The 27,565-nt window shown below is 44.9% G+C and overlaps 1 protein-coding gene across 11 annotated transcripts in view; it reads right to left on the reverse strand.

Moving 5' to 3' along the window:
* Positions 1–27,565, reverse strand: part of NCOR2 (nuclear receptor corepressor 2) — a 1,084,598-nt gene that overhangs the window by 116,264 nt on the left and 940,769 nt on the right. For 7 of the 11 annotated variants that reach the window (XM_069215021.1, XM_069215024.1, XM_069215026.1 and 4 more), the window contains 6 exons: positions 12,444–12,671; positions 8,945–9,199; positions 7,381–7,533; positions 5,098–5,262; positions 4,750–4,921; positions 2,753–3,288 (listed from right to left, as the gene is read on the reverse strand). In XM_069215021.1, the coding sequence (XP_069071122.1) occupies positions 2,753–3,288; positions 4,750–4,921; positions 5,098–5,262; positions 7,381–7,533; positions 8,945–9,199; positions 12,444–12,671 (1,509 nt within the window). The remainder of the gene's footprint in view (positions 1–2,752; positions 3,289–4,749; positions 4,922–5,097; positions 5,263–7,380; positions 7,534–8,944; positions 9,200–12,443; positions 12,672–27,565) is intronic. The other 4 variants (XM_069215028.1, XM_069215025.1, XM_069215023.1 and 1 more) reach the window with 3 other exon arrangements.

A 27,565-nucleotide genomic window follows, 5' to 3' on the forward strand; every position in this document is an offset into this window, starting at 1 on the left:
TGTAAGGAGGTCATTAAACAAGCGAGGAAACCTACTACAAGACATTGTTACGCAAATAAATGGAAAAGATTTGTTTATTACTGCCATAATAATCAAATTCAACCACTACATGAGTCTGCAAAAAATATTGTAAGCTACTTATTACACTTACAAAAATCAAATCTAGCCTTTTCTTCCATTAAAATACATCTCACAGCAATATCTGCCTATCTGCAGATTACACATTCAACATCACTCTTTAGAATCCCAGTCATCAAAGCATTTATGGAGGGTCTAAAGAGAATCATACCCCCAAGAACACCACCAGTTCCCTCATGGAACCTCAATATTTGAACCCATGCACTCTTGTGAGATGCAATACTTAACCTGGAAAGTAGCCTTCCTAATCGCTATCACATCTCTTAGAAGAGTAAGTGAAATACAAGCATTTACTATACAAGGACCCTTTATACAAATACACAAAGTGGTTCTACGCACAAATCCCAAATTTTTACCAAAAGTTATATCACCGTTCCACCTAAACCAAACAGTGGAACTCCCAGTCTTTTTTCCACAACCAGAATCAGTAGCCGAAAGAGCATTACATACATTAGACATCAAAAGTGCACTAATGTATTACATTGACAGGACAAAACAATTTCGCAAGACAAAACAATTGTTTGTAGCCTTCCAAAAACCGCATGCAGGAAATCCAATATCCAAACAAGGCATTGCCAGGTGGATAGTGAAATGTATTCAAACTTGCTATGTTAAAGCAAAGAGAGACCTGCCTATTACGCCAAAGGCGCACTCCACAAGAAAGAAAGGCGCCACAATGGCCTTTCTAGGAAATATACCTATGACAGAAATCTGTAAGGCAGCCACATCGTCTACGCCTCATACATTCACAAAACATCACTGTGTAGATGTGTTAACAACACAACAAGCCACAGTAGGACAGGCAGTATTACGAACATTATTTCAAACAACTTCAACTCCTACAGGCTAAGCCACCGCTTTTGGGGAGGTAACTGCTTACTAGTCTATGCACAGCATGTGTAGCTGCAGCTACACATGCCATCGAACGGAAAATGTCACTTACCCAGTGTACATCTGTTCGTGGCATGAGACGCAGATTCACATGCGCCCTCCAGCCTCCCCAGGAGCCTGTAGCCGTTTAAGTTAATGAAAATTATATATTATATGTTGATGAAACTTGTACATTTGTAAATGTATATCACTTTTAGACATATTCTGTACATACATACATACTCCATTGCATGGCCACCTTTAATATATACACAACTCCTACCTCACCCTCTGCGGGAAAAACAATCTAAGATGGAGTCGACGCCCATGCACAATGGAGCCGAAAGGGAGGAGTCCCTCGGTCTCATGACTAGCCCAACACTAGATGGCAGGATAATGCACAGCATGTGAAGCTGCAGCGTCTCATGCCACGAACAGATGTACACTGGGTAAGTGACATTTTCCATATGTATCAATTTGAGATAGAATGCAAAAAAAATGAAGGAATACACTACACTCTGGTTTACGTCAGTGTTTAAAATCACACTCACAGACTTGCCACAAACTTGTCCCCTTTACTCCTCAACATGAGGGGAACAATCTTATGTTTCAGCAGAACCCAACACCATCTCTTTGGGATGGTCGTCCTGGTGCTATTGTTATCTCAGTGCCCCGTGAATGTCTCACTTTCCAGCTTCCCCTTCATGACTCCTATGCTCATAATGTGGCATCTAAACAACAGTAAATAAACAGACGTGTTGCGGATTGCTGCTACCAGACTGAACTTGAGGTACAGCGTGGACAATCTTCAAAACATGGCTGCTAAAAAAAGGTTCTTACTGGAGACTCTCTACTGTTCTCTCACGCTTGCCTCAGCAGACAGGTGCTGCCTTCTGCCAGGAGCAATCCTAGATTTGTGTCAAAGTTCCCATCCTGGCACTGACTGGACTCTTGTGAGTGCAACCCACAAAGTAACGCATGTTTCAAGGTGCTAGCATAGAAGGAGACCACTGAAAGCTGTAGGTGGCTGTTCTAGTATGCATGTGTTATTGCTGTACATCTTTTGATAGGCGCTTGCATAGCACACAATCTGACGTTCCTATGGCACTGCAGCACCTGTCAGCAGTCCAAGGTCTGGCTTTCCAAATGTTTATGACAGCACTGATGCAATATCATCTATGTGATGCCTGTTTTCAAATGCCACAAAAGGACCATAGGTTACCAATGCCAGCAAGGCCAGCTTGTGCCTGCCCTCGGGGTTTAGTAGGTAGAAAGTGTACCAGCATAGTAGCCCAAAAACAAATTTACAAAGCAGTATTCTTTCAACAGAATGTCATATAGATAGCAAAATCCCCTTCCTTCAAATGCAATTAAAGCCATGTAAATGAATGGGTGCAACGTCTAGAGCATACAGATCTTATTTGCGAACTGCACACAAAGCAGCAACTGAGCGTCCGTTCCAAAGCCCTTACACCCGTGACCACCGCTTCAATCCCCAATTGCATTCACAAGACTGGCAAAGCACGAATTGGCAAAAAAGAAAGAGAATGAATAAAAAAAAAAGGCAGAGCTGATCTCTTATTTTTTTTAAATAAAAGTTAATTAAAGAGTAAATCCACAAATGATTAAAAATAAAAATCAGAAAGCTGAAAAAGCCAATCACCAGAACGTGCAATCTAAAAAAAAAAAAAAAAAAAAACTAAAAAAATGTAGGCCAGACACTACCAGTCCCCCAATGTCTTACCATCACTAGTGGAGTCGGTATTTAGCGAGGTTCTTTCTCGCTTCCCATTATCGCAAGTAATTTGACGCATGATAATCGCGTCTATGAAGTTGGCCGCTGTCATGGTGGTCTTACCGAGTGATCGGAGCTCCAGTTCCTGCATGGAAAAGGATTTACTTTGATTCTTTTCCCTATTGTGCTGCTCATTGGCCGAAGCTGCAGTCTGTTCCAGGGGCTGGTGAGGCTGTTTTTTCGCCTGTGCGCTGCTATACTGATGTGCAGAGCTTGGCCCAGTGGAAGGCAGCGGCCTGGACTCCATGGACTTTGAGGGCGATGGCGAGGACTGTTCTACATTCGCCCCGCTTGGCGGCTTTGAGCTGAACATGTTGTTTTCAGTCCTAATGCGCTCGGATTTGGTTTCACGCCCTCTTGATGGCTCCTTCTGCAAAATGGCTGGCTCAAGTATAGGGGGGTGACAGTCAGCTGGGCCCATCGTTCGATGCACGGCTGAAGAGAACCCAGATGATCGGACCGGTGACGTGGTTGAGACAGAAGATCTTAAACAACAAAAGGAAAAACAAGATATGTAATATCAAGTAAAAAACACCTAAAAAAAGTGTTTCGTAAGTACCAAAAGTGTTTTGTAGGTGTTTATCGTTACCAGTCCCCCGATCATGCATCCTCCCTAGGTTTACTGATTAGCTTAACAGAAGTTTTGTACTCAGAAAAATGTGAAGAATGTCCCAACTCTGTGCACTGGACTGACCTGACCTAACAGCTGGACCATGATGTTTCAACATCCAAAATGGCAGCTTCTTTCAATGACTAAAGAGCCTCTAGTGATCTTAGAACACCCAGAGACTCATTCTCTGGGTGTTCTGAGATCAAAACAGTGGTCAAGGAGTAACTCATAATTGTGATTCTTGTCATACAAGAACTGTCTTCATAAACGTTTGTTACAAGCCCTAACTTCAGAAAAATATCATATGCAGCACCAGGCAGCGGACTGTGCCAAACATGTGTATCTGCAGCAACATATGCCATCGAACAACGGAGTTTTAGAAAAATACTACTCTACAAAAACATTAGCACCTAATTACTGTTTTGTTTTATTCATTTATTAAAAAGTTTCCTGAATTTCTTTGTGAGTTCCTTTGGTTACTTCAGAGCACCTGACAGATTGGTGAACAGATACACAGAGTGACAGGGAGGGGAGTTTAGACTCCACATAGAAGGGCAATTAACCACCCCTGGTTCCATGTTTTACTCAGGTGAATGAAAGTGTAAATGATACAGATTCCAAAAGCGTCCTGCGCCACACGTAGTTCAGTTAGGATCTCAAGTTCACACTGGGAGCATTCCAGACCCGTGGTCCGTTTGGTCCCAGTGATCTTTTGCTGTTTCATACTCTCAAATGATTGTGGAGTGATCAAATGGACATGGTGAGTGAAGGGCTGTAACTGGTACATTGTGTGGTGCCAGTTTCTGCAGGTATACAAAGCATTTGTCACAGTATGCTCAAGACCTTGGTTTTAATCCAGGCACCAACTGGGAGTGAGTGGGATGTTTGAAGGCAGGCCTGGCATTGAGGCTACAGTACATTAGTTTGCTGTAGGTGAGTTAAGCATGGATTGGGCTGCTACTGTGAGCAATGTGGAGAAGTGGGGGGGGGGGGGACTGTTGACCTTTACACCCTTTGCCATTTGTTGACTTGGGACAAAAAAGGAGGTCAGATTATTCTCTCTTGCAAGAAAACATTACATGACTTATCAGCTCGCACATGATGTAAAAACAGAATATGCAGTAGGATTTTCAAACAGTTCACACCAGAGCAAACACAGACTCATTCTCAATGCCGGGATCTGCCCCACAGTGAGTGTCGCTCTTTATATATAAAAAAAAAAAAAACTAATGATGCCCTCCCCCTAATCGCCTTTTCACCCTCATTACAGGCATTTCGTCACCTACAACTGTTGCGCTGTTTAAAGCAAAGTACAAAGTAAAACGTGAATAGGTACCGCAAGACGGATGGAGTGGTGCTCTCACTGGAGGTCATGATGTTTTTCATGCCTGTATTGTGCAGAACGCTTGGGCGCTGCTGGATGTTTTCATGCTGCGTGCGAGGAGAAGCTGGGGTGGGTTGATGGCTGTGCGAATGTGAGGACAAGCGACCGCTGCTTTGCTCTGTACCTGAAAAACAGAAGAAAAGGGGGAAAAACACCCACTGTTTGAGAATTCCAGTAGGTGGACATATCTGACATATGGATTTCTGATATCTGATCCAATACCAAGCATCGCATTGGTACAAGCCTTCAGATGACACACAAACACAGCATTTTGATAACCTGGGCCTATGCTGGGGTTACCTGGCCGCCATATCGGAGCATGCTCAACATTAGAGGCCGTCGGCGTATTTTTATCCCTCTCTCGATCCCTTTCACGGTCCCTTTCCCGCTCTCTTTCCCGATCTCTTTCTCGGTCGCGTTCATAAACTGATGCTCCGGATGCTTTGGAAACGTGTGTGGGGCCTGCTGGGATAGGAAAGGAGCTGGATCAACCTTCTGGAGTCATACAACAGCGCAGCCAGAGCATATGAAACATTGTTATTCCTCCTTCCAAGGGGCATGATTTTTATTACTTGCAGGGTACATGGAACTGGCCTCAAGTAACTTACTAAAAAGAAAACTATATGTTTTAAGGCCGACCAAAAACACAGTAGTGTTGACAATAGTTCACCTAACACTGAGAGCTGGAACAAAATCAGGCATATTGCCAAGGCAAATTTACTGATTTTTACCACAGGTGGAGATTGTTTTGACAGACTTTGGAAATTAAATACAACATTTACTTACTCTTCAACCGAGAGATCTTCAACCAAGAGGGTCTACAAATGATTCTCCACCGTGCTCCAGGTGCAGTAATTGTTGAGGACCTAGAGCAGTAACATGCTCAAGGGCAAACAACATAAGGCAGTCTTGGAAGGCAAAGTACTTCAGAACGGGATGTCAAACGTAGATCCAGGAAGGACTCCAAGAAGGACATATCTGTGCCACATTTTAAAGATATCCATATGGGAACAATTTACATATCATGATGCTAAAGAGCAATCCTTTAATAATTAGTGGTGACCTTGAAATATGGTCTAGATGCCTTCATGAAACAAAGGACATGCCAGCAATTAACTTAGATTTAGGAGTTTTAAGTTCAGGTCCAACTTATGTGCTTAATTGAGTGTGTAATTCTCTTAACCTCTCATTGCCTTTGATTCAAAATTGTAGGTTAGGAGAAGCTGGGAGTTTTCATAGGTCATAATATAGAGCTAATCATATGAACAAAGTGTTAAACACATGCCTCCAAGCATCATACATTGCCTGCCATATAATTTTTTCTGTAGTCTAAAGATTTAATGATACTGACCGAATCGGAACAGCGGAAGACCTCCAATAGTTTTTCTGTCAATTCACAATGTATAAACACAAACCCTATGTACTAATTGCTGTGATTAGGTTATTTGATCATTTGAGAACTAACCTAGGTCTTCCTGAAGGGCTTACTTAACAGGAAGACAAACCCTTACCCATATTAAGGGGCATGCTTCATCATCGGGTTGCTCCTTATCAGTGACTAGATTTTTAATCCCAGCAGGTAGGTTCAAAAGTCTTTCTTTCTGACCTCAACCAAATTAGTATCGAATAATGTGACAATAATATTTGCTATCAGTGTTCAAAGAGGAATCCCTCTTTAAAGTACTTCAACTACTATAGTACAAACTCAGGAATATTTAAAATGCATAAATAGCTGGTCCCTAGGACTTCTTGAGTAGCTCTTGCAGTTGAGGCTTTTTAGGGGTTGCCCAAAGACAGCTTTAGCTGATTCACTAGTGTTATGTTTTCAACAATAAATAAATAAACTATAAACATGCACACAGGGGCTTTTGGTCAGCCCTCCTCATACATTAGTCTATTCAGGTGTCATTTACATTAAGCTTGCACCCACCGTAGGGTACCGTATCAGGCAACTGGACAGCCAACTTCACCCACTGGCTATCCTGTACTGCAAGATGGGACATTTTGCCTGATCATATGTCCAAGCTATCAGAAAAGTAGTGCACTCCAGTGCCGGGTCTGGTGAGCGTAGGCTTCTGAGTCAGTTCTTTTTTTTATTTTATTTTTTTAATGTGTGCATATTGTGGAGGTTTCCAATTAAGGATATAAAAAATAGCATCCTTGGCAATGTTTGTTTAACTTTCCAACCTACATGAACATTAGTAAATTTTGCACATTTAAAAACCTAGTTCTAGAAAGTGTCCTATAAAAGTTGGCTTACAGGAGTAAAACATTGCAAATAATTCTAGACAGATAATTTTCTTGCAAACATTTTTTCGGTAAGAACATTGTGTTGCAAATAAAGTATTAAGTGGAAACTTTCTTGTTCAAGAGAAAGATAGCTTTGTGGTACAAGTGAAGTGGAGTGAGGTGGGCAAACTCAACAAATATGGCAAGCTTGGTAAGGAGTGCCAACTTCATAGTGAATTTCAAAACTTTACCCTCGTCCAGTCAATATTTGACACTGTTTAGAAAGAAAGGTTAAAATACCCAAAGTAAATAAAATCCTTGACCTCTGGAATCTGAAACTATTGCCTGCCTTACCTGGGGAGAGGGGAGAGCTGCTGTGTCTGCTGCTGAAGGTCTGGGGTGCCGCCTGCATGTATGCAGCCATGCGATCCAAGGACGCAGGGGATCCTCCGGGGCCTTGGGGGACAAGTACGGGTAAATGGGGTACTTGGGCCAAATCAATTATTCCTGGAGAGCAAATCAGATTAACTTGTTAGGATGTAAAAGCAATTGCACCCCAGCAAGCACAACAGGAACAAAGAGCTGGTAGTCTACAAGCAGCACACACCAGCTTCAAAATACAAGCAACGAAAAAGGTTCAAACTTGGGATATGAAACAATGTACCTGAACAAGAATGAATTATTTCCTAGCAATCGTGAAGGAAAGTTTCAATTCTATTAGGGACACTAAGTTCAGAAGGAAGGTTTGGATGTGTTCAAGAAAGAAATAAGCACAAAAGGGAAATATTTTTTGTTTGTTGCTATAAAAAAAGGAGGACCCCATGGTCTTGCAGGTAGAAAGCTATATAGAACTGACTCCTGTTTAGAATATACTCATCACGGGCTACACAATGTCAGAATGGGGCGGTTTGGATTGGCTAGAGAAATGCAATTTCTAGGATGCAGCTATGCCAGTCGCAGCCACGACTCCCTCAAAGTGATCACATGACGTGCGAAGCATTGCTTCAAGTGTATCAACCAGGGAAGACCTTAGAATTCATAAATTGAGCAGCTAGGCGATAAAGAGACTTCTCACCCTACAATGATGGTCTTTTTTGGAGTAGGGCCTGTTTTATGCGGCAGCAGGGCGTAAAACAAATTAATTGACCCACCTTATTTCTCTGAGTTAGTGCTTTACTTTCAGAAGTACACCTCGGAAACAGTGAAAAAGATTTGCTCTTTCTGAGATGTGCTGTCTGAAAATAAGGTAGTAAATTTCAGGTTATGTGAATTCACTTTATGCCCCATGGGTGCATAAAACAGGTCCGCTGCGCCAAAGAAGGCTACCACGATGAGGCCCTGGTTGTTTTCTGCATATGCATAGAGGGATTAAAAAACCTAAACTTCTTGACTCTGTAGTTATAATCATTGGCATTCACCCAACTGCTTATACAAAGCCATTCACTCAGGTGTACAGTCATTCATTCAAGAGTCACCTAGCATCCAGATGTCAATCGTGTGAAGCAGAGGAAGGCTAAAGGTGTAGGTTGAGACAAGGGATATGCTATTCCTCCAACCATCGGTATACAGCCACTCAACGCATGTATTCATGCCTTTACTCATCCTTGCACCCACCAATCAATCGTGCAATGCAGAGGACTACTAAAAGAAGGGGGCAAAAGGGGATTCTTCCCAGCATTCCACAGGTAGAGGGTCTTAATGTGTAAAAATTAACATCACAGTTATAGAGTGGGGACTGGAAAGAGTGATTTTCAGACAAGCATAGTGGCAATTCTCAGTTTTATGTCACTCCAGGTACCAGACGTTCAGGAGAACTCAACAAGCTAACAAGCATCAAATCAGACAAGAAAGCAGCACATGAGTCACGAAAACAACTCTGCAGAAAAGCACACAGGCAGTTGTGGTTAGTTTTTCATACTTCGATGACCTGCTGGATAGCTGAGGGCCAACGAGGGATCCCGGGGCGATAGTCCGCGCAGCATGTCAGCTTGCTGCGCCATGGCCGTGGCAGCTGCGTTTTGGTGCATTTGCTGAGAGGTAATATAGTCGTTGATGATGGTCTGCCTGTTCTCCATGGCAGCTGTGTCCGGGTATCCTCTGATGAGGTACGGAGAAGGATAAAGATGGGAGTAAGTGGGGTTCGGAGGAAGATGCCGTGGGAGGTAGTAGGCAGCTGAAACAAAAACACAAAGTTGGACTATTATTTCTTGACATTTCGCTTGCAACTGCAAGGGGCCGATTCACAAGAGCATTTGTAAGCACGGGAAATAACAATAGTACTAAACGGACAACTCTTGTACGTAGTCTTCATGCTTTTGAGAACTGGTCCCAAAATGCCCACCTCCCTCTTAACAAAAGTGCAAAGAGAGCACAGCCCTTTCTATTTTGAACCAACTGTATACAAGTATTGCCTGAATATTCCAATTTTATTAACATTTTTCGGTAGACTGAGGACAATTCACAAGGCCATGTAAGGGTACATGAGAGTACTATAGGAATACTACTTTATTTACTCCAAAAGGCCTTTGTGAGTAGGTCCAAAATGTGCAATGCAAGAGTTGTCAATTATCGCCCAAATGAAAAACTCTATGGCAGATTAGTAGAAAATCTACATTAAGGGACAGTCTGAAACCCAAGATACTTGCTTGTAATGCAGGTTTTACTCACAGTTGTCAAAGTCTACAGAGCACCAATAAACCTCACCTGTGCTGCAGAGAAAGCACCCAACCACTAGCCTCTGTACAGACTCCTGAATGGCACCAATTCACATGTAAGTAAAGGATACAAAGAGTGGAAACGCGGAGTGACCAACAATTAGGCAAACACTGAACTTTATCCACCAAACCAGAAAACTTTCATAGGTTATTCCAGTCATAAGGCTGCTTCACGACCACACCTAGGCCTTGACAACACTTTGGTGAAAACACAAACACACCCCCTCTTTCCACAAATATACCCTTTCATATACTTCTTAGATCACAACTTGCAACATAAACAAAGTAGGCAAGAGTTACTCAGTGAATGGGGAAAAGCTGTACAAATTACAACACGACGTAAGGTGGCCTTGAAATCTTGTATTCCAACTTTAACAAACAAAACATACAAGCCATAAGTGCAATGATTTAAAAACAACTGGAAAAATCAATAGTAAAAATACAGTTTTAATAAATGGATAATGCAAGAGGAAAATTCACTCTAAGGCACAGCAAAAAAAAATTCAAGAGCCCATGAAACTGAGGAGCATAGAGTGTTTGGGGCAAGGACGTTTCTTAGTCATTTTAGTGGTGTTTTGAGTAGTATGATGGCATTGGTTCTAATGAGACTTGACTATGCCAACTGAGCGTACCCTGGTTTATCACAGTATTTGTTGGAACACACAAGCCTTGCTTTAGCTGAAATGAAGGTAACCCATAACTCATTGCTGAGATCCCTCACTGACAGCTGGTGCTCAATTCTGAGCAAAACCATCTTTCACCAAAAGTGTGGTTGATCAAGTTGAACTGCCCTGCCAAAGTCTACCAAGATATTAGAAAGAAATGTAGAGTAATTTCAGGTTCAAAGAAGATTAAACTACAGACAGAGGGGTGTCAGAGCAGATAAGGATACATAAAATTTGAATTTAAGTCTTCCATTAGAAACAATTTACACTACAAAAGAATTGCCCACTACTTGTACTGCCTCACACCACAAATAGTATTCATTCTTCTTGTCCCTTCTTGAAGACTTCAACAATTTTCCCAATTGCCTCTTATGGCAGGTGTCCCTCCTGGCTGATGCTAAATGGTGGAAATCACACTTCATTGGTGAAGCACAGCTGCATCACAGCCCTCAAGCCCAGATTGCTCATCTGACTTACAGACAAAGCTACTTCTCCTGTAAACAAATAGTTTGTGATGAAACCAGATTATTTAATGAAGAGGAAACGGTCCGTGCTTCGTCTTGCCTTATTAAACATCCAAGCTAAAAATCTGTACAGTAAAATCTAATTTAATATCAATTTATCACCAATCTTCACCTCATCCAACAAAATTTAAAGGGAGAGTTTATTTTAGGTACTCAACCAGCTTTTCAATATTTCATTTGACAGATTTTTTTGTGGGTGAATTTTTGTTCCCATTTACATATCTGCTTAAATTTAGGCAAGACCAGCAGAGACCTCTGCGCTATTGAGAGTGATTGGCATGTTCTAAGCTGGAGACAAGGACAAATCAGTGAATATCTTACATTGTTATAGGGAAATTAGTAATGTGCCACATGTGTACATGCGATTGACCTGATTAAGAATCTTCTATTAAGAGTACGGGGTTTTATAAGCCTTAAGACATTAATAGTTTCTTTCCATATGAGTTGCTTTAATGCGGCAGAAAGGCAGCACTTGGAATAATATACGTTTTATCACCTGCATCCACAATTTGATGAGGATGTCCAGAGGCAATGACCCAGGGATCATCAACTCCTGTGATTAACATAATATCCTATTTCTTGTGCCGGAACATTTCAGTGCACAGGATAAACTCCACTAACAGTACATTAGTACTTTTACAAAGGGTGTGTGGGTTATAAGGGTTGTGGAAGTATCAGATTGTGGGGAGTTTTTCTAGCTCCAAGAGCACATTCAGTGGGACTGCTGTAGTAACATACCAATACACCCATGATTAGCATGTACCACTGCTGCTAAGCTGCTGAGTGGAAGCCCACTGCACCCTTCTCTGGCATGCTTTTCAAATACGATAATATCACTGAAAAGGGGAGAGCTGCACACCCAAATTTCTTCTAAACAAAACCAGTTTGTTCCTTAGGAAATGAAAGAACTGCAGGTTGGCATAGTTGCAGTCCTGCTATAGTACATAAAAACATTTTATGCACATCTCGCTTAGATATCGCTACATAAACAGGTAAGCCTGTCAAGATCCTCAACCATCAGGACATCATGGATCCATGGCTAAAAATGTCTGTGATCCAGTAAGTGTGTGCAACAACTTTTTACTTAATCTCATGATCAGAACGGAGTACACAGTGAGAACCATACTTGAAAAACAAGATGTTCTGAGCATAGATATGGTAGCAAGATGATCAGATAACATCACAGGATACGTCAAAGTTGGCAATTTTATATTCTTGTCCCTAACTTGGGTTGTAATGCAGCTAGCAGATAGAATGACCAACCACAAAACCTGCATGCAAAGGAATTCTGTAAAAAAACTCTTGCGTCCAAAAAAAGCCTGACTAAGCAGAAATTAATTGAGTCAAGAAGCTTCCGTTTTTGCTTCAGTCCCAAACACCACATGAAGCAAACAGACTATGATATCTAGAGGAAGCACACGATAAACAGAATTAGAAGTTCATGTAGTCTCTAAACAACATACTCAATCCAGCTTTTGGCCTACTGCTCTCGAAATGAAAAACAAATTGCATACCTGCTTCCAATGGAATTCCCCTGGGAATACCGGAAGGGTCGAATGCTACTGGAATGTGCCCCCGGTACAAGTCTGCACCACTCATTCCCCTGAGTAAATGTTCATATGGAGACATGGGGTGATGATGCTCTGGAACAGTTGTATGTGGGGACTTGGAATTTGCCAGTTCCCTAGGAGTAGGGGTGGACTTCCTCTCCTGGGATACTGCCTTGCCAGAAGATCCACTGCCTACGGGGAAAAAAAAAAAAAGAAGTTTAGTAGATAAAAGTTAACCACTTGAGAGAACATGACTTATAATGCTCATCAAAATATATGTTCCGCATGAGGCTATCAAATTTACAACCGTTCTCCTTCCCTTTTGGAAAGAATAGCACAATGTACGTCCTCCTTATCTTTTCTGCTAAGCCATAGGCTATTTAATCGGTGCTACAGAATCATGCTATTAGCTCCCTTGGCAATGTCTTTAATTATTCCTTTGAAAGGCAGGATTTTGGCAATGGCATTTATGATTGGGAAAGGACAGATATTAGTATTTTTTCTAGATTCAGTAATGAACAGACTTCCACACACTTGGCACATGAAATTACATATGCTTCAATGCGATCAGTAAAGAATACAGGTGGAATTTTAGGTAAAAGTGGTGGTTTGTGAAAATATTTAATTTACACAGTTTTATACACAGCATCCAAAGCCGGCTATAGTATTATCAAATCTTTATTACAGTATTTTTATTTGTGGAGGTAGTCAGGTAAAATGGGCAAGGTACAGCTCATGGTAAATAATGAAGCCAGGTTCATGAAGAGTTCCTAGGTTAACTCAGTCTTGTCTTGATACGCTGGGCACTACACTGCTCAGGGAATAAAAACAGGCTGTGCGTCTTACTATAGGCACTCTTTAGATTTTGCAAAGATGAACTGGGATAGCTTCAGGATACAGTCCTGGCTGAGGTAAAGATCACATGATCAACCAGAATGAAAATGTCACTTACCCAGTGTACATCTGTTCGTGGCATCAGTCGCTGAGATTCACATGGTATGCATTAGCTCGCCATCTGGTGTTGGGTCGGAGTGTTACAAGTTGTTTTTCTTCGAAGAAGTGTTTTCGAGTCACTGGACCGAGTGGCTCCTCCTTCTGTGCTCATTGCGCATGGGCGTCGACTCCATCTTCGATTGTTTTCCCCGCAGAGGGTGAGGTAGGAGTTGTACTATAGTAATAGTGCCCGCGCAATGAAGTGTGTAAGTATGTACCTATTAAAGGTTTAAATAATATATATACAAATGTACAAAATTGAAGGTAACTTCTGAACTGCTACAGGCTTCCGGGGAGGTGGGTGGGCCCATGTGAATCTCAGCGACTGATGTCACGAACAGATGTACACTGGGTAAGTGACATTTTCAGTTCGATGGCATCTGTCGCTGTAGATACACATGGTATGCATAGACTAGTAAGCAGTTATTTCCCCATAAGCGGTGGATTAGCCTGTAGGAGTAGAAGTTGTCTGAAATAGAGTTCTTAATACAGCTTGACCTACTGCGGCTTGTTGTGCGGATAGCACATCTATACAGTAGTGTTTGGTGAATGTGTGAGGCGTAGACCATGTGGCTGCCTTACATATTTCATGCATTGGGATGTTTCCTAAAAAGGCCATTGAAGCACCTTTTTTCCTGGTTGAATGTGCCCTGGGAGTAATGGGCAGTTGTCTTTTTGCTTTAAGGTAGCAGATTTGGATGCATTTAACAATCCATCTGGCTATACCTTGTTTTGATATTGGGTTACCTGCATGAGGTTTTTGGAATGCAATAAATAGCTGTTTAGTCTTTCTGATGTTCTTTGTTCTGTCAATGTAGTACATTAATGCTCTTTTGACATCTAATGTATGTAGTGCTCTTTCAGCCACAGAATCTGGCTGTGGGAAAAAAACAGGTAGTTCTACCGTTTGATTTAGATGGAACGGTGAAATAACTTTTGGTAAAAATTTTGGATTAGGTCGTAGGACGACCTTATTTTTATGTATTTGTATAAAAGGTTCCTGTGTTGTGAACGCTTGAATTTCACTTACTCTTCTTAGAGATGTAATGGCGATGAGAAAGGCAACTTTCCAGGTTAGGAATTGTATTCCGCAAGAGTGCATGGGTTCGAAAGGTGGGCCCATGAGTCTTGTTAGGACCACGTTTAGGTTCCATGAAGGAACAGGTGGTGTTCTTGGTGGTATAATTCTTTTAAGACCTTCTATGAATGCTTTGATGACTGGTATCCTATACAAGGAAGTTGAATAGGTAGTCTGCAGGTATGCAGATATTGCTGCAAGGTGTATTTTAATAGAAGAGAAGGCTAGCTTTGCTTTTTGTAAATGGAGCAAGTAATTTATTATATGTTTTGGAGTTGCGTTTAGTGGTTGTATCTGATTATGATGGCAGTAACAAACAAATCTTTTCCACTTACTTGCGTAGCAGTGTCTAGTGGATGGCCTTCTGGCCTGCTTTATGACCTCCATACACTCTTGGCTAAGTTGTAAGTGTCCGAATTCTAGGATTTCAGGAGCCAGATTGCTAGATTCAGCGATGCTGGATCTGGGTGTCTGATCTGTTGGTTGTGTTGCGTTAACAGATCTGGTTTGTTCGGCAGTTTGATGTGGGGTACTACAGAAAGATCTAGCAGTGTTGTGTACCAGGGTTGTCTTGCCCACGTTGGTGCTATTAAAATGAGTTTGAGTTTGTTTTGACTCAGTTTGTTCACTAGATAAGGGAGGAGAGGGAGAGGAGGAAAAGCGTAAGCAAATATTCCTGACCAGTTCATCCATAGGGCATTGCCTTGGGATTGCTTGTGTGGGTATCTGGACGCGAAGTTTTGGCATTTTGCGTTCTCTTTTGTTGCAAATAAGTCTATCTGAGGTGTTCCCCAGAGTGTGAAGTAGGTGTTCAGAATTTGTGGGTGGATTTCCCATTCGTGGACTTGTTGGTGATCTCGAGAGAGATTGTCTGCCAGTTGATTCTGGATCCCCGGAATAAACTGTGCTATGAGGCGAATTTGATGGTGGATTGCCCACTTCCATATGTTTTGAGCTAATAAGCTTAACTGTGTTGAATGTGTTCCTCCTTGTTTGTTTAGATAATACATCGTTGTCATGTTGTCTGTTTTGACAAGGATGTATTTGTGGGTTATGATTGGTTGGAAAGCTTTTAGTGCTTGGAAAACTGCTAATAATTCTAGATGATTTATATGCAGTTTTGTTTGATGTATGTTCCATTGTCCTCTTATGGTGTGTTGATTGAGATGTGCTCCCCACCCTGTCATGGAAGCATCTGTTGTTATTACGTACTGTGGCACTGGGTCTTGGAAAGGCCGCCCTTTGTTTAAATTTATACTGTTCCACCATAGAAGCGAGAGGTAAGTTTGGCGGTCTATTAACACCAGATCTAGAAGGTGACCCTGTGCTTGAGACCACTGTGAGGCTAGACATTGTTGTAAGGGCCTCATGTGCAGTCTTGCGTTTGGGACAATGGCTATGCATGAGGACATCATGCCTAGGAGCTGTAGTATTGTTCTTGCTTGTATTGTTTGATTTGGAGACATGTGTTGAATGACTCTGTTGAAATTGTGAATTCTTTGTGGAGTTGGCGTTGCTACTCCTTTTGTCGTGTCTATTATGGCCCCTAGATATTGCTGTACTTTGCTTGGCTGAATGTTGGATTTTGCAAAGTTGACGGTGAACCCTAGTTTGTAGAGGGTTTGTATAACCTGATTTGTGTGGTTTGAGCATTGTGTGAGCGAACTGGTTTTGATTAGCCAGTCGTCTAGATACGGGAATACATGTATTTGCTGCCTTCTGATGTGTGCAGCGACTACTGCTAGGCATTTTGTGAATACCCTTGGAGCGGTTGTTAAACCGAAAGGCAATACTTTGAATTGGTAATGTATTCCTTTGAATACAAACCTTAGATATTTTCTGTGTGATTGATGTATTGGTATATGGAAATATGCGTCTTTGAGGTCTAGGGTTGTCATGTAGTTGTGTTTTTTGAGCAATGGTAACACTTCTTGTAGTGTGACCATGTGAAAGTGGTCTGATTTGATGAATGTGTTTACTACTCTGAGGTCCAGAATTGGTCTCAGTGTTTTGTCCTTTTTTGGTATCAAGAAGTACAGTGAATATACTCCTGTGTTTATTTGTGTGCTTGGTACTAATTCTATTGCATTTTTTTGCAGTAATGCTTGAACTTCTATCTCTAGAAGCTGTGAATGGTGTTTTGATAAATTTTGTGATTTTGGTGGTATGTCTGGAGGGAATTGCAGGAATTCTATGCAATAACCATGTTGGATAATTGCTAGGACCCATGTGTCTGTAGTTATTTCCTCCCATGCTTCGTAATATTGACCTATCCTTCCCCCCACTGGTGTTGTGTGGGGGGGGGGGGGGGGGGGGGGTGAGTGACGTGTGAGTCACTGCTTGTTGGTAGTGGTTTTGGGGCTTTGAAATCTTCCTCTATTCCTAGGGAATTGCCCTCCTCTATACTGGCCCCGAAAGCCTCCCCTGTACTGTCCCTGGTAGGTGGACGGTGCGGACTGTGAGGTACTGGCTTGTGTGGCCTGACCCCGAAACCCTCCTCTAAAAGGTGTTTTGCGGAAGGTGGTATAAGATCCTCTGCTCTGCGGGGAGTAGAGTGCGCCCATGGCCTTGGCAGTGTCAGTGTCCTTTTTGAGCTTTTCTATGGCTGTGTCGACCTCCGGACCGAACAGCATTTTTTCGTTTACTGGCATGTTAAGTACTGCCTGCTGAATTTCCGGCTTGAATCCAGACGTTCTGAGCCATGCGTGCCTACGGATGGTAACCAACGTATTAATGGTCCTTGCGGCTGTGTCTGCTGCATCCATAGAGGAGCGTATTTGATTGTTGGAAATGTTTTGACCTTCTTCAACAACCTGTTTTGCTCTTTTTTGTAGATCTTTTGGGAGATGTTCAATGAGATGCTGCATCTCATCCCAGTGGGCTCTGTCGTATCGCGCTAGCAGCGCTTGTGAGTTTGCGATGCGCCAATGGTTTGCTGCCTGGACAGCGACCCTCTTCCCGGCTGCATCAAACTTTCTGCTTTCTTTATCTGGGGGAGGTGCATCCCCAGAAGTGTGTGAATTTGCCCGTTTTCTGGCAGCCCCTACCACCACAGAATCTGGTGGCAGCTGAGAGGTGATGAATACAGGGTCCGTAGGAGGCGCCTTATATTTTTTGTCCACTGTAAGGAAATGCCTCCTTGGCATGGTTGCCCCCTGACTTTTTGCCTTTGCTGATGCTATGTTTACAATTGAAAGTGTGCTGAGGCCTGCTAACCAGGCCCCAGCACCAGTGTTCTTTCCCTAACCTGTACTTTTGTATCCACAATTGGCAGACCCTGGCATCCAGATAAGTCCCTTGTAACTGGTACTTCTAGTACCAAGGGCCCTGATGCCAAGGAAGGTCTCTAAGGGCTGCAGCATGTCTTATGCCACCCTGGAGACCTCTCACTCTGCACAGACACACTGCTTGCCAGCTTGTGTGTGCTAGTGAGGACAAAACGAGTAAGTCGACATGGCACTCCCCTCAGGGTGCCATGCCAGCCTCTCACTGCCTATGCAGTATAGGTAAGACACCCCTCTAGCAGGCCTTACAGCCCTAAGGCAGGGTGCACTATACCATAGGTGAGGGTACCAGTGCATGAGCATGGTACCCCTACAGTGTCTAAATAAAACCTTAGACATTGTAAGTGCAGGGTAGCCATAAGAGTATATGGTCTGGGAGTATGTCAAACACGAACTCCACAGCACCATAATGGCTACACTGAAAACTGGGAAGTTTGGTATCAAACTTCTCAGCACAATAAATGCACACTGATGCCAGTGTACATTTTATTGTAAAATACACCACAGAGGGCACCTTAGAGGTGCCCCCTGAAACTTAACCGACTATCTGTGTAGGCTGACTAGTTTTAGCAGCCTGCCACAAACCGAGACATGTTGCTGGCCCCATGGGGAGAGTGCCTTTGTCACTCTGAGGCCAGTAACAAAGCCTGCACTGGGTGGAGATGCTAACACCTCTCCCAGGCAGGAATTGTCACACCTGGCGGTGAGCCTCAAAGGCTCACCTCCTTTGTGCCAACCCAGCAGGACACTCCAGCTAGTGGAGTTGCCCGCCCCCTCCGGCCAGGCCCCACTTTTGGCGGCAAGGCCGGAGAAAATAATGAGAATAACAAGGAGGAGTCACTGGCCAGTCAGGACAGCCCCTAAGGTGTCCTGAGCTGAGGTGACTCTAACTTTTAGAAATCCTCCATCTTGCAGATGGAGGATTCCCCCAATAGGGTTAGGATTGTGACCCCCTCCCCTTGGGAGGAGGCACAAAGAGGGTGTACCCACCCTCAGGGCTAGTAGCCATTGGCTACTAACCCCCCAGACCTAAACACGCCCTTAAATTTAGTATTTAAGGGCTACCCTGAACCCTAGAAAATTAGATTCCTGCAACTACAAGAAGAAGGACTGCCTAGCTGAAAACCCCTGCAGCGGAAGACCAGAAGACGACAACTGCCTTGGCTCCAGAAACTCACCGGCCTGTCTCCTGCCTTCCAAAGATCCTGCTCCAGCGACGCCTTCCAAAGGGACCAGCGACCTCGACATCCTCTGAGGACTGCCCCTGCTTCGAAAAGACAAGAAACTCCCGAGGACAGCGGACCTGCTCCAAAGAAAAGCTGCAACTTTGTTTCCAGCAGCTTTAAAGATTCCTGCAACTACAAGAAGAAGGACTGCCTAGCTGAAAACCCCTGCAGCGGAAGACCAGAAGACGACAACTGCCTTGGCTCCAGAAACTCACCGGCCTGTCTCCTGCCTTCCAAAGATCCTGCTCCAGCGACGCCTTCCAAAGGGACCAGCGACCTCGACATCCTCTGAGGACTGCCCCTGCTTCGAAAAGACAAGAAACTCCCGAGGACAGCGGACCTGCTCCAAAGAAAAGCTGCAACTTTGTTTCCAGCAGCTTTAAAGAACCCTGCAAGCTCCCCGCAAGAAGCGTGAGACTTGCCACACTGCACCCGGCGACCCCGACTCGGCTGGTGGCGATCCAACACCTCAGGAGGGACCCCAGGACTACTCTGATACTGTGAGTACCAAAACCTGTCCCCCACAGCGCCGCCTGCAGAGGGAATCCCGAGGCTTCCCCTGACCGCGACTCTTTGAACCTAAAGTCCCGACGCCTGGGAGAGACCCTGCACCCGCAGCCCCCAGGACCTGAAGGACCGGACTTTCACTGGAGGAGTGACCCCCAGGAGTCCCTCTCCCTCGCCCAAGTGGAGGTTTCCCCGAGGAATCCCCCCCTTGCCTGCCTGCAGCGCTGAAGAGATCCCTAGATCTCCCATTGACTTCCATTACAAACCCGACGCTTGTTTCTACACTGCACCCGGCCGCCCCCGCGCTGCTGAGGGTGAAATTTCTGTGTCAACTTGTGTCCCCCCCGGTGCCCTACAAAACCCCTCTGGTCTGCCCTCCGAAGACGCGGGTACTTACCTGCAAGCAGATCGGAACCGGGGCACCCCCTTCTCTCCATTCTAGCCTATGTGTTTTGGGCACCACTTTGAACTCTGCACCTGACCGGCCCTGAGCTGCTGGTGTGGTGACTTTGGGGTTGCTCTGAACCCCCAACGGTGGGCTACCTTGGACCAAGAACTGAACCCTGTAAGTGTCCTACTTACCTGGTAAAACTAACAAAAACTTACCTCCCCCAGGAACTGTGAAAATTGCACTAAGTGTCCACTTTTGAAACAGCTATTTGACAATAACTTGAAAAGTATACATGCAATTTTGATGATTTGAAGTTCCTAAAGTACTTACCTGCAATACCTTTCGAACAAGATATTACATGTTAAATTTGAACCTGTGGTTCTTAAAATAAACTAAGAAAAGATATTTTTCTATATAAAAACCTATTGGCTGGATTTGTCTCTGAGTGTGTGTACCTCATTTATTGTCTATGTGTATGTACAACAAATGCTTAACACTACTCCTTGGATAAGCCTACTGCTCGACCACACTACCACAAAATAGAGCATTAGTATTATCTATTTTTACCACTATTTTACCTCTAAGGGGAACCCTTGGACTCTGTGCATGCTATTCCTTACTTTGAAATAGCACATACAGAGCCAACTTCCTACATTGGTGGATCAGCGGTGGGGTACAAGACTTTGCATTTGCTGGACTACTCAGCCAATACCTGATCACACGACAAATTCCAAAATTGTCATTAGAAATTGATTTTTGCAATTTGAAAAGTGTTCTAAATTCTTAAAAGACCTGCTAGGGCCTTGTGTTAGATCCTGTTTAGCATTTCTTTTAGAGTTTAAAAGTTTGTAAAAGTTTGAATTAGAACCTAGAACTAGTTGTAGATTCTTAAAAAGTATCCCAACTTTTAGAAGCAAAATGTCTAGCACAGATGTGAATGTGGTGGAACTCGACACCACACCTTACCTCCATCTACAGATGAGAGAGCTAAGGTCACTCTGTAAACTAAAGAAAATAACAATGGGCCCCAAACCTACCAAAATACAGCTCCAGGAGCTTTTGGCAGAGTTTGAAAAGGCCAACCCCTCTGAGGGTGGCAACTCAGAGGAAGAGGATAGTGACTTGGAGGACAATTCCCCCCTACCAGTCCTATCTAGGGAGAACAGGGTCCCTCAAACCCTGACTCCTAAAATAATAGTCAGAGATGCTGGTTCCCTCACAGGAGAGACCAACACCTCTGAAATCACTGAGGATAGCCCCAGTGAAGAGGACATCCAGTTAGCCAGGATGGCCAAAAGATTGGCTTTGGAAAGACAGATCCTAGCCATAGAGAGGGAAAGACAAGAGATGGGCCTAGGACCCATCAATGGTGGCAGCAACATAAATAGGGTCAGAGATTCTCCTGACATGTTGAAAATCCCCAAAGGGATTGTAACTAAATATGAAGATGGTGATGACATCACCAAATGGTTCACAGCTTTTGAGAGGGCTTGTGTAACCAGAAAAGTGAACAGATCTCACTGGGGTGCTCTCCTTTGGGAAATGTTCACAGGAAAGTGTAGGGATAGACTCCTCACACTCTCTGGACAAGATGCAGAATCTTATGACCTCATGAAGGGTACCCTGATTGAGGGCTTTGGATTCTCCACTGAGGAGTACAGGATTAGGTTCAGGGGGGCTCAAAAATCCTCGAGCCAGACCTGGGTTGACTTTGTTGACTACTCAGTGAAAACACTAGATGGTTGGATTCAAGGCAGTGGTGTAAGTAATTATGATGGGCTGTACAATTTATTTGTGAAAGAACACCTGTTAAGTAATTGTTTCAATGATAAACTGCATCAGCATCTGGTAGACCTAGGACCAATTTCTCCCCAAGAATTGGGAAAGAAGGCGGACCATTGGGTCAAGACAAGGGTGTCCAAGACTTCAACAGGGGGTGACCAAAAGAAAGGGGTCACAAAGACTCCCCAGCAGAAGGGTGGTAAGACAGGTGGGCATCCAAAGGCCCCCCTCATTCCACTTCCAGTGGTGGGGGTGCCCTTTGAAAGAGTGGGTGTGGACATAGTTGGTCCACTGGAACCTCCCACAGCCTCAGGAAATATGTATATCCTGGTAGTAGTGGATCATGCTACCAGGTATCCTGAAGCTATTCCCCTTAGGTCGACTACTGCCCCTGCAGTAGCCAAGGCCCTCATTGGTATCTTTACCAGAGTGGGTTTCCCTAAGGAGGTGGTGTCTGACAGAGGTACCAACTTCATGTCAGCATACCTAAAGCACATGTGGAATGAGTGTGGAGTGACTTATAAATTCACTACACCATACCATCCACAAACTAATGGCTTGGTTGAGAGATTCAACAAGACATTAAAAGGCATGATCATGGGGCTCCCAGAAAAACTCAAAAGGAGATGGGATGTCCTCCTGCCATGTCTGCTTTTCGCTTACAGGGAGGTACCACAGAAGGGAGTAGGGTTCTCACCCTTTGAACTTCTGTTTGGTCATCCTGTAAGGGGACCACTTGCCCTTGTTAAAGAAGGCTGGGAGAGACCTCTCCATGAGCCTAAACAGGACATAGTGGACTATGTACTTGGCCTTCGCTCTAGAATGGCAGAGTACATGGAAAAGGCAACCAAAAACCTTGAGGCCAGCCAACAGCTCCAGAAGTTTTGGTATGACCAAAAGGCTGCACTGGTTGAGTTCCAACCAGGGCAGAAAGTCTGGGTTCTGGAGCCTGTGGCTCCCAGGGCACTCCAGGACAAATGGACTGGCCCTTACCCAGTACTAGAGAGGAAGAGTCAGGTCACCTACTTGGTGGACCTGGGCACAAGCAGGAGCCCCAAGAGGGTGATCCATGTAAACCGCCTTAAGCTCTTCCACGACAGGGCTGATGTCAATCTGTTGATGGTAACAGATGAGGATCAGGAGGCAGAGAGTGAACCTCTCCCTGATCTTCTGTCATCAGACCCAAAAGATGGCACAGTAGATGGAGTGATCTACTCAGACACCCTCTCTGGCCAACAGCAAGCTGATTGTAGGAGAGTCCTACAACAGTTTCCTGAACTCTTCTCCTTAACCCCTGGTCAGACACACCTGTGTACCCATGAGGTGGACACAGGAGACAGCATGCCTGTCAAGAACAAAATCTTTAGACAGTCTGACCATGTTAAGGAAAGCATCAAGGTGGAAGTCCACAAGATGCTGGAATTGGGAGTCATTGAGCGCTCTGACAGCCCCTGGGCTAGCCCAGTGGTCTTAGTCCCCAAACCTCACACCACAGATGGAAAGAAAGAGATGAGGTTTTGTGTGGACTACAGAGGGCTCAATTCTGTCACCAAGACAGATGCTCATCCAATTCCAAGAGCTGATGAGCTCATTGATAAATTAGGTGCTGCCAAATTTCTAAGTACCTTTGACTTGACAGCAGGGTACTGGCAAATAAAAATGGCACCTGGAGCAAAAGAAAAGACAGCATTCTCCACACCTGATGGGCATTATCAGTTTACTGTTATGCCCTTTGGTTTAAAGAATGCCCCTGCCACCTTCCAAAGGTTGGTGAATCAAGTCCTTGCTGGCTTGGAGTCCTTTAGCACAGCTTATCTTGATGATATTGCTGTCTTTAGCTCCACCTGGCAGGATCACCTGGTCCACCTGAGGAAGGTTTTGAAGGCTCTGCAATCTGCAGGCCTCTCTATCAAGGCATCCAAATGCCAGATAGGGCAGGGAACTGTGGTTTACTTGGGACACCTTGTAGGTGGAGGCCAAGTTCAGCCACTCCAACCCAAGATCCAGACTATTCTGGACTGGGTAGCTCCAAAAACCCAGACTCAAGTCAGGGCATTCCTTGGCTTGACTGGGTATTACAGGAGGTTTGTGAAGGGATATGGATCCATTGTGACAGCCCTCACTGAACTCACCTCCAAGAAAATGCCCAAGAAAGTGAACTGGACTGTGGAATGCCAACAGGCCTTTGACACCCTGAAACAGGCAATGTGCTCAGCACCAGTTCTCAAAGCTCCAGATTATTCTAAGCAGTTCATTGTGCAGACTGATGCCTCTGAACATGGGATAGGGGCAGTTTTGTCCCAAACCAATGATGATGGCCTTGACCAACCTGTTGCTTTCATTAGCAGGAGGTTACTCCCCAGGGAGCAGCGTTGGAGTGCCATTGAGAGGGAGGCCTTTGCTGTGGTTTGGTCCCTGAAGAAGCTGAGACCATACCTCTTTGGGACTCACTTCCTAGTTCAAACTGACCACAGACCTCTCAAATGGCTGATGCAAATGAAAGGTGAAAATCCTAAACTGTTGAGGTGGTCCATCTCCCTACAGGGAATGGACTTTATAGTGGAACACAGACCTGGGACTGCCCATGCCAATGCAGATGGCCTTTCCAGGTTCTTCCACTTAGAAAATGAAGACTCTCTTGGGAAAGGTTAGTCTCATCCTCTTTCGTTTGGGGGGGGGTTGTGTAAGGAAATGCCTCCTTGGCATGGTTGCCCCCTGACTTTTTGCCTTTGCTGATGCTATGTTTACAATTGAAAGTGTGCTGAGGCCTGCTAACCAGGCCCCAGCACCAGTGTTCTTTCCCTAACCTGTACTTTTGTATCCACAATTGGCAGACCCTGGCATCCAGATAAGTCCCTTGTAACTGGTACTTCTAGTACCAAGGGCCCTGATGCCAAGGAAGGTCTCTAAGGGCTGCAGCATGTCTTATGCCACCCTGGAGACCTCTCACTCTGCACAGACACACTGCTTGCCAGCTTGTGTGTGCTAGTGAGGACAAAACGAGTAAGTCGACATGGCACTCCCCTCAGGGTGCCATGCCAGCCTCTCACTGCCTATGCAGTATAGGTAAGACACCCCTCTAGCAGGCCTTACAGCCCTAAGGCAGGGTGCACTATACCATAGGTGAGGGTACCAGTGCATGAGCATGGTACCCCTACAGTGTCTAAATAAAACCTTAGACATTGTAAGTGCAGGGTAGCCATAAGAGTATATGGTCTGGGAGTATGTCAAACACGAACTCCACAGCACCATAATGGCTACACTGAAAACTGGGAAGTTTGGTATCAAACTTCTCAGCACAATAAATGCACACTGATGCCAGTGTACATTTTATTGTAAAATACACCACAGAGGGCACCTTAGAGGTGCCCCCTGAAACTTAACCGACTATCTGTGTAGGCTGACTAGTTTTAGCAGCCTGCCACAAACCGAGACATGTTGCTGGCCCCATGGGGAGAGTGCCTTTGTCACTCTGAGGCCAGTAACAAAGCCTGCACTGGGTGGAGATGCTAACACCTCTCCCAGGCAGGAATTGTCACACCTGGCGGTGAGCCTCAAAGGCTCACCTCCTTTGTGCCAACCCAGCAGGACACTCCAGCTAGTGGAGTTGCCCGCCCCCTCCGGCCAGGCCCCACTTTTGGCGGCAAGGCCGGAGAAAATAATGAGAATAACAAGGAGGAGTCACTGGCCAGTCAGGACAGCCCCTAAGGTGTCCTGAGCTGAGGTGACTCTAACTTTTAGAAATCCTCCATCTTGCAGATGGAGGATTCCCCCAATAGGGTTAGGATTGTGACCCCTCCCCTTGGGAGGAGGCACAAAGAGGGTGTACCCACCCTCAGGGCTAGTAGCCATTGGCTACTAACCCCCCAGACCTAAACACGCCCTTAAATTTAGTATTTAAGGGCTACCCTGAACCCTAGAAAATTAGATTCCTGCAACTACAAGAAGAAGGACTGCCTAGCTGAAAACCCCTGCAGCGGAAGACCAGAAGACGACAACTGCCTTGGCTCCAGAAACTCACCGGCCTGTCTCCTGCCTTCCAAAGATCCTGCTCCAGCGACGCCTTCCAAAGGGACCAGCGACCTCGACATCCTCTGAGGACTGCCCCTGCTTCGAAAAGACAAGAAACTCCCGAGGACAGCGGACCTGCTCCAAAGAAAAGCTGCAACTTTGTTTCCAGCAGCTTTAAAGATTCCTGCAACTACAAGAAGAAGGACTGCCTAGCTGAAAACCCCTGCAGCGGAAGACCAGAAGACGACAACTGCCTTGGCTCCAGAAACTCACCGGCCTGTCTCCTGCCTTCCAAAGATCCTGCTCCAGCGACGCCTTCCAAAGGGACCAGCGACCTCGACATCCTCTGAGGACTGCCCCTGCTTCGAAAAGACAAGAAACTCCCGAGGACAGCGGACCTGCTCCAAAGAAAAGCTGCAACTTTGTTTCCAGCAGCTTTAAAGAACCCTGCAAGCTCCCCGCAAGAAGCGTGAGACTTGCCACACTGCACCCGGCGACCCCGACTCGGCTGGTGGCGATCCAACACCTCAGGAGGGACCCCAGGACTACTCTGATACTGTGAGTACCAAAACCTGTCCCCCACAGCGCCGCCTGCAGAGGGAATCCCGAGGCTTCCCCTGACCGCGACTCTTTGAACCTAAAGTCCCGACGCCTGGGAGAGACCCTGCACCCGCAGCCCCCAGGACCTGAAGGACCGGACTTTCACTGGAGGAGTGACCCCCAGGAGTCCCTCTCCCTCGCCCAAGTGGAGGTTTCCCCGAGGAATCCCCCCCTTGCCTGCCTGCAGCGCTGAAGAGATCCCTAGATCTCCCATTGACTTCCATTACAAACCCGACGCTTGTTTCTACACTGCACCCGGCCGCCCCCGCGCTGCTGAGGGTGAAATTTCTGTGTCAACTTGTGTCCCCCCCGGTGCCCTACAAAACCCCTCTGGTCTGCCCTCCGAAGACGCGGGTACTTACCTGCAAGCAGATCGGAACCGGGGCACCCCCTTCTCTCCATTCTAGCCTATGTGTTTTGGGCACCACTTTGAACTCTGCACCTGACCGGCCCTGAGCTGCTGGTGTGGTGACTTTGGGGTTGCTCTGAACCCCCAACGGTGGGCTACCTTGGACCAAGAACTGAACCCTGTAAGTGTCCTACTTACCTGGTAAAACTAACAAAAACTTACCTCCCCCAGGAACTGTGAAAATTGCACTAAGTGTCCACTTTTGAAACAGCTATTTGACAATAACTTGAAAAGTATACATGCAATTTTGATGATTTGAAGTTCCTAAAGTACTTACCTGCAATACCTTTCGAACAAGATATTACATGTTAAATTTGAACCTGTGGTTCTTAAAATAAACTAAGAAAAGATATTTTTCTATATAAAAACCTATTGGCTGGATTTGTCTCTGAGTGTGTGTACCTCATTTATTGTCTATGTGTATGTACAACAAATGCTTAACACTACTCCTTGGATAAGCCTACTGCTCGACCACACTACCACAAAATAGAGCATTAGTATTATCTATTTTTACCACTATTTTACCTCTAAGGGGAACCCTTGGACTCTGTGCATGCTATTCCTTACTTTGAAATAGCACATACAGAGCCAACTTCCTACACACTCTAGGCGTTACTGCCCTGCTTTTGACTGGCTCTTTGAAGATCTCCTTTGCATGGCGAAGCATGCCTGGGAGCATAGGCAGGCTCTGGTAGGAGCTGTGGGTGGAGGAGAGGGTGTTAAATAAAAAGTCATCCTCTACTTGTTCAGAGTGTAGTTCCACATTATGGAACTGAGCTGCTCTAGCCACCACTTGTGAATAGGT

The sequence above is a fragment of the Pleurodeles waltl genome, chromosome 11 (assembly GCF_031143425.1).
Source record: "Pleurodeles waltl isolate 20211129_DDA chromosome 11, aPleWal1.hap1.20221129, whole genome shotgun sequence".
NCBI classification, from domain to species: Eukaryota; Metazoa; Chordata; class Amphibia; order Caudata; family Salamandridae; genus Pleurodeles; species Pleurodeles waltl.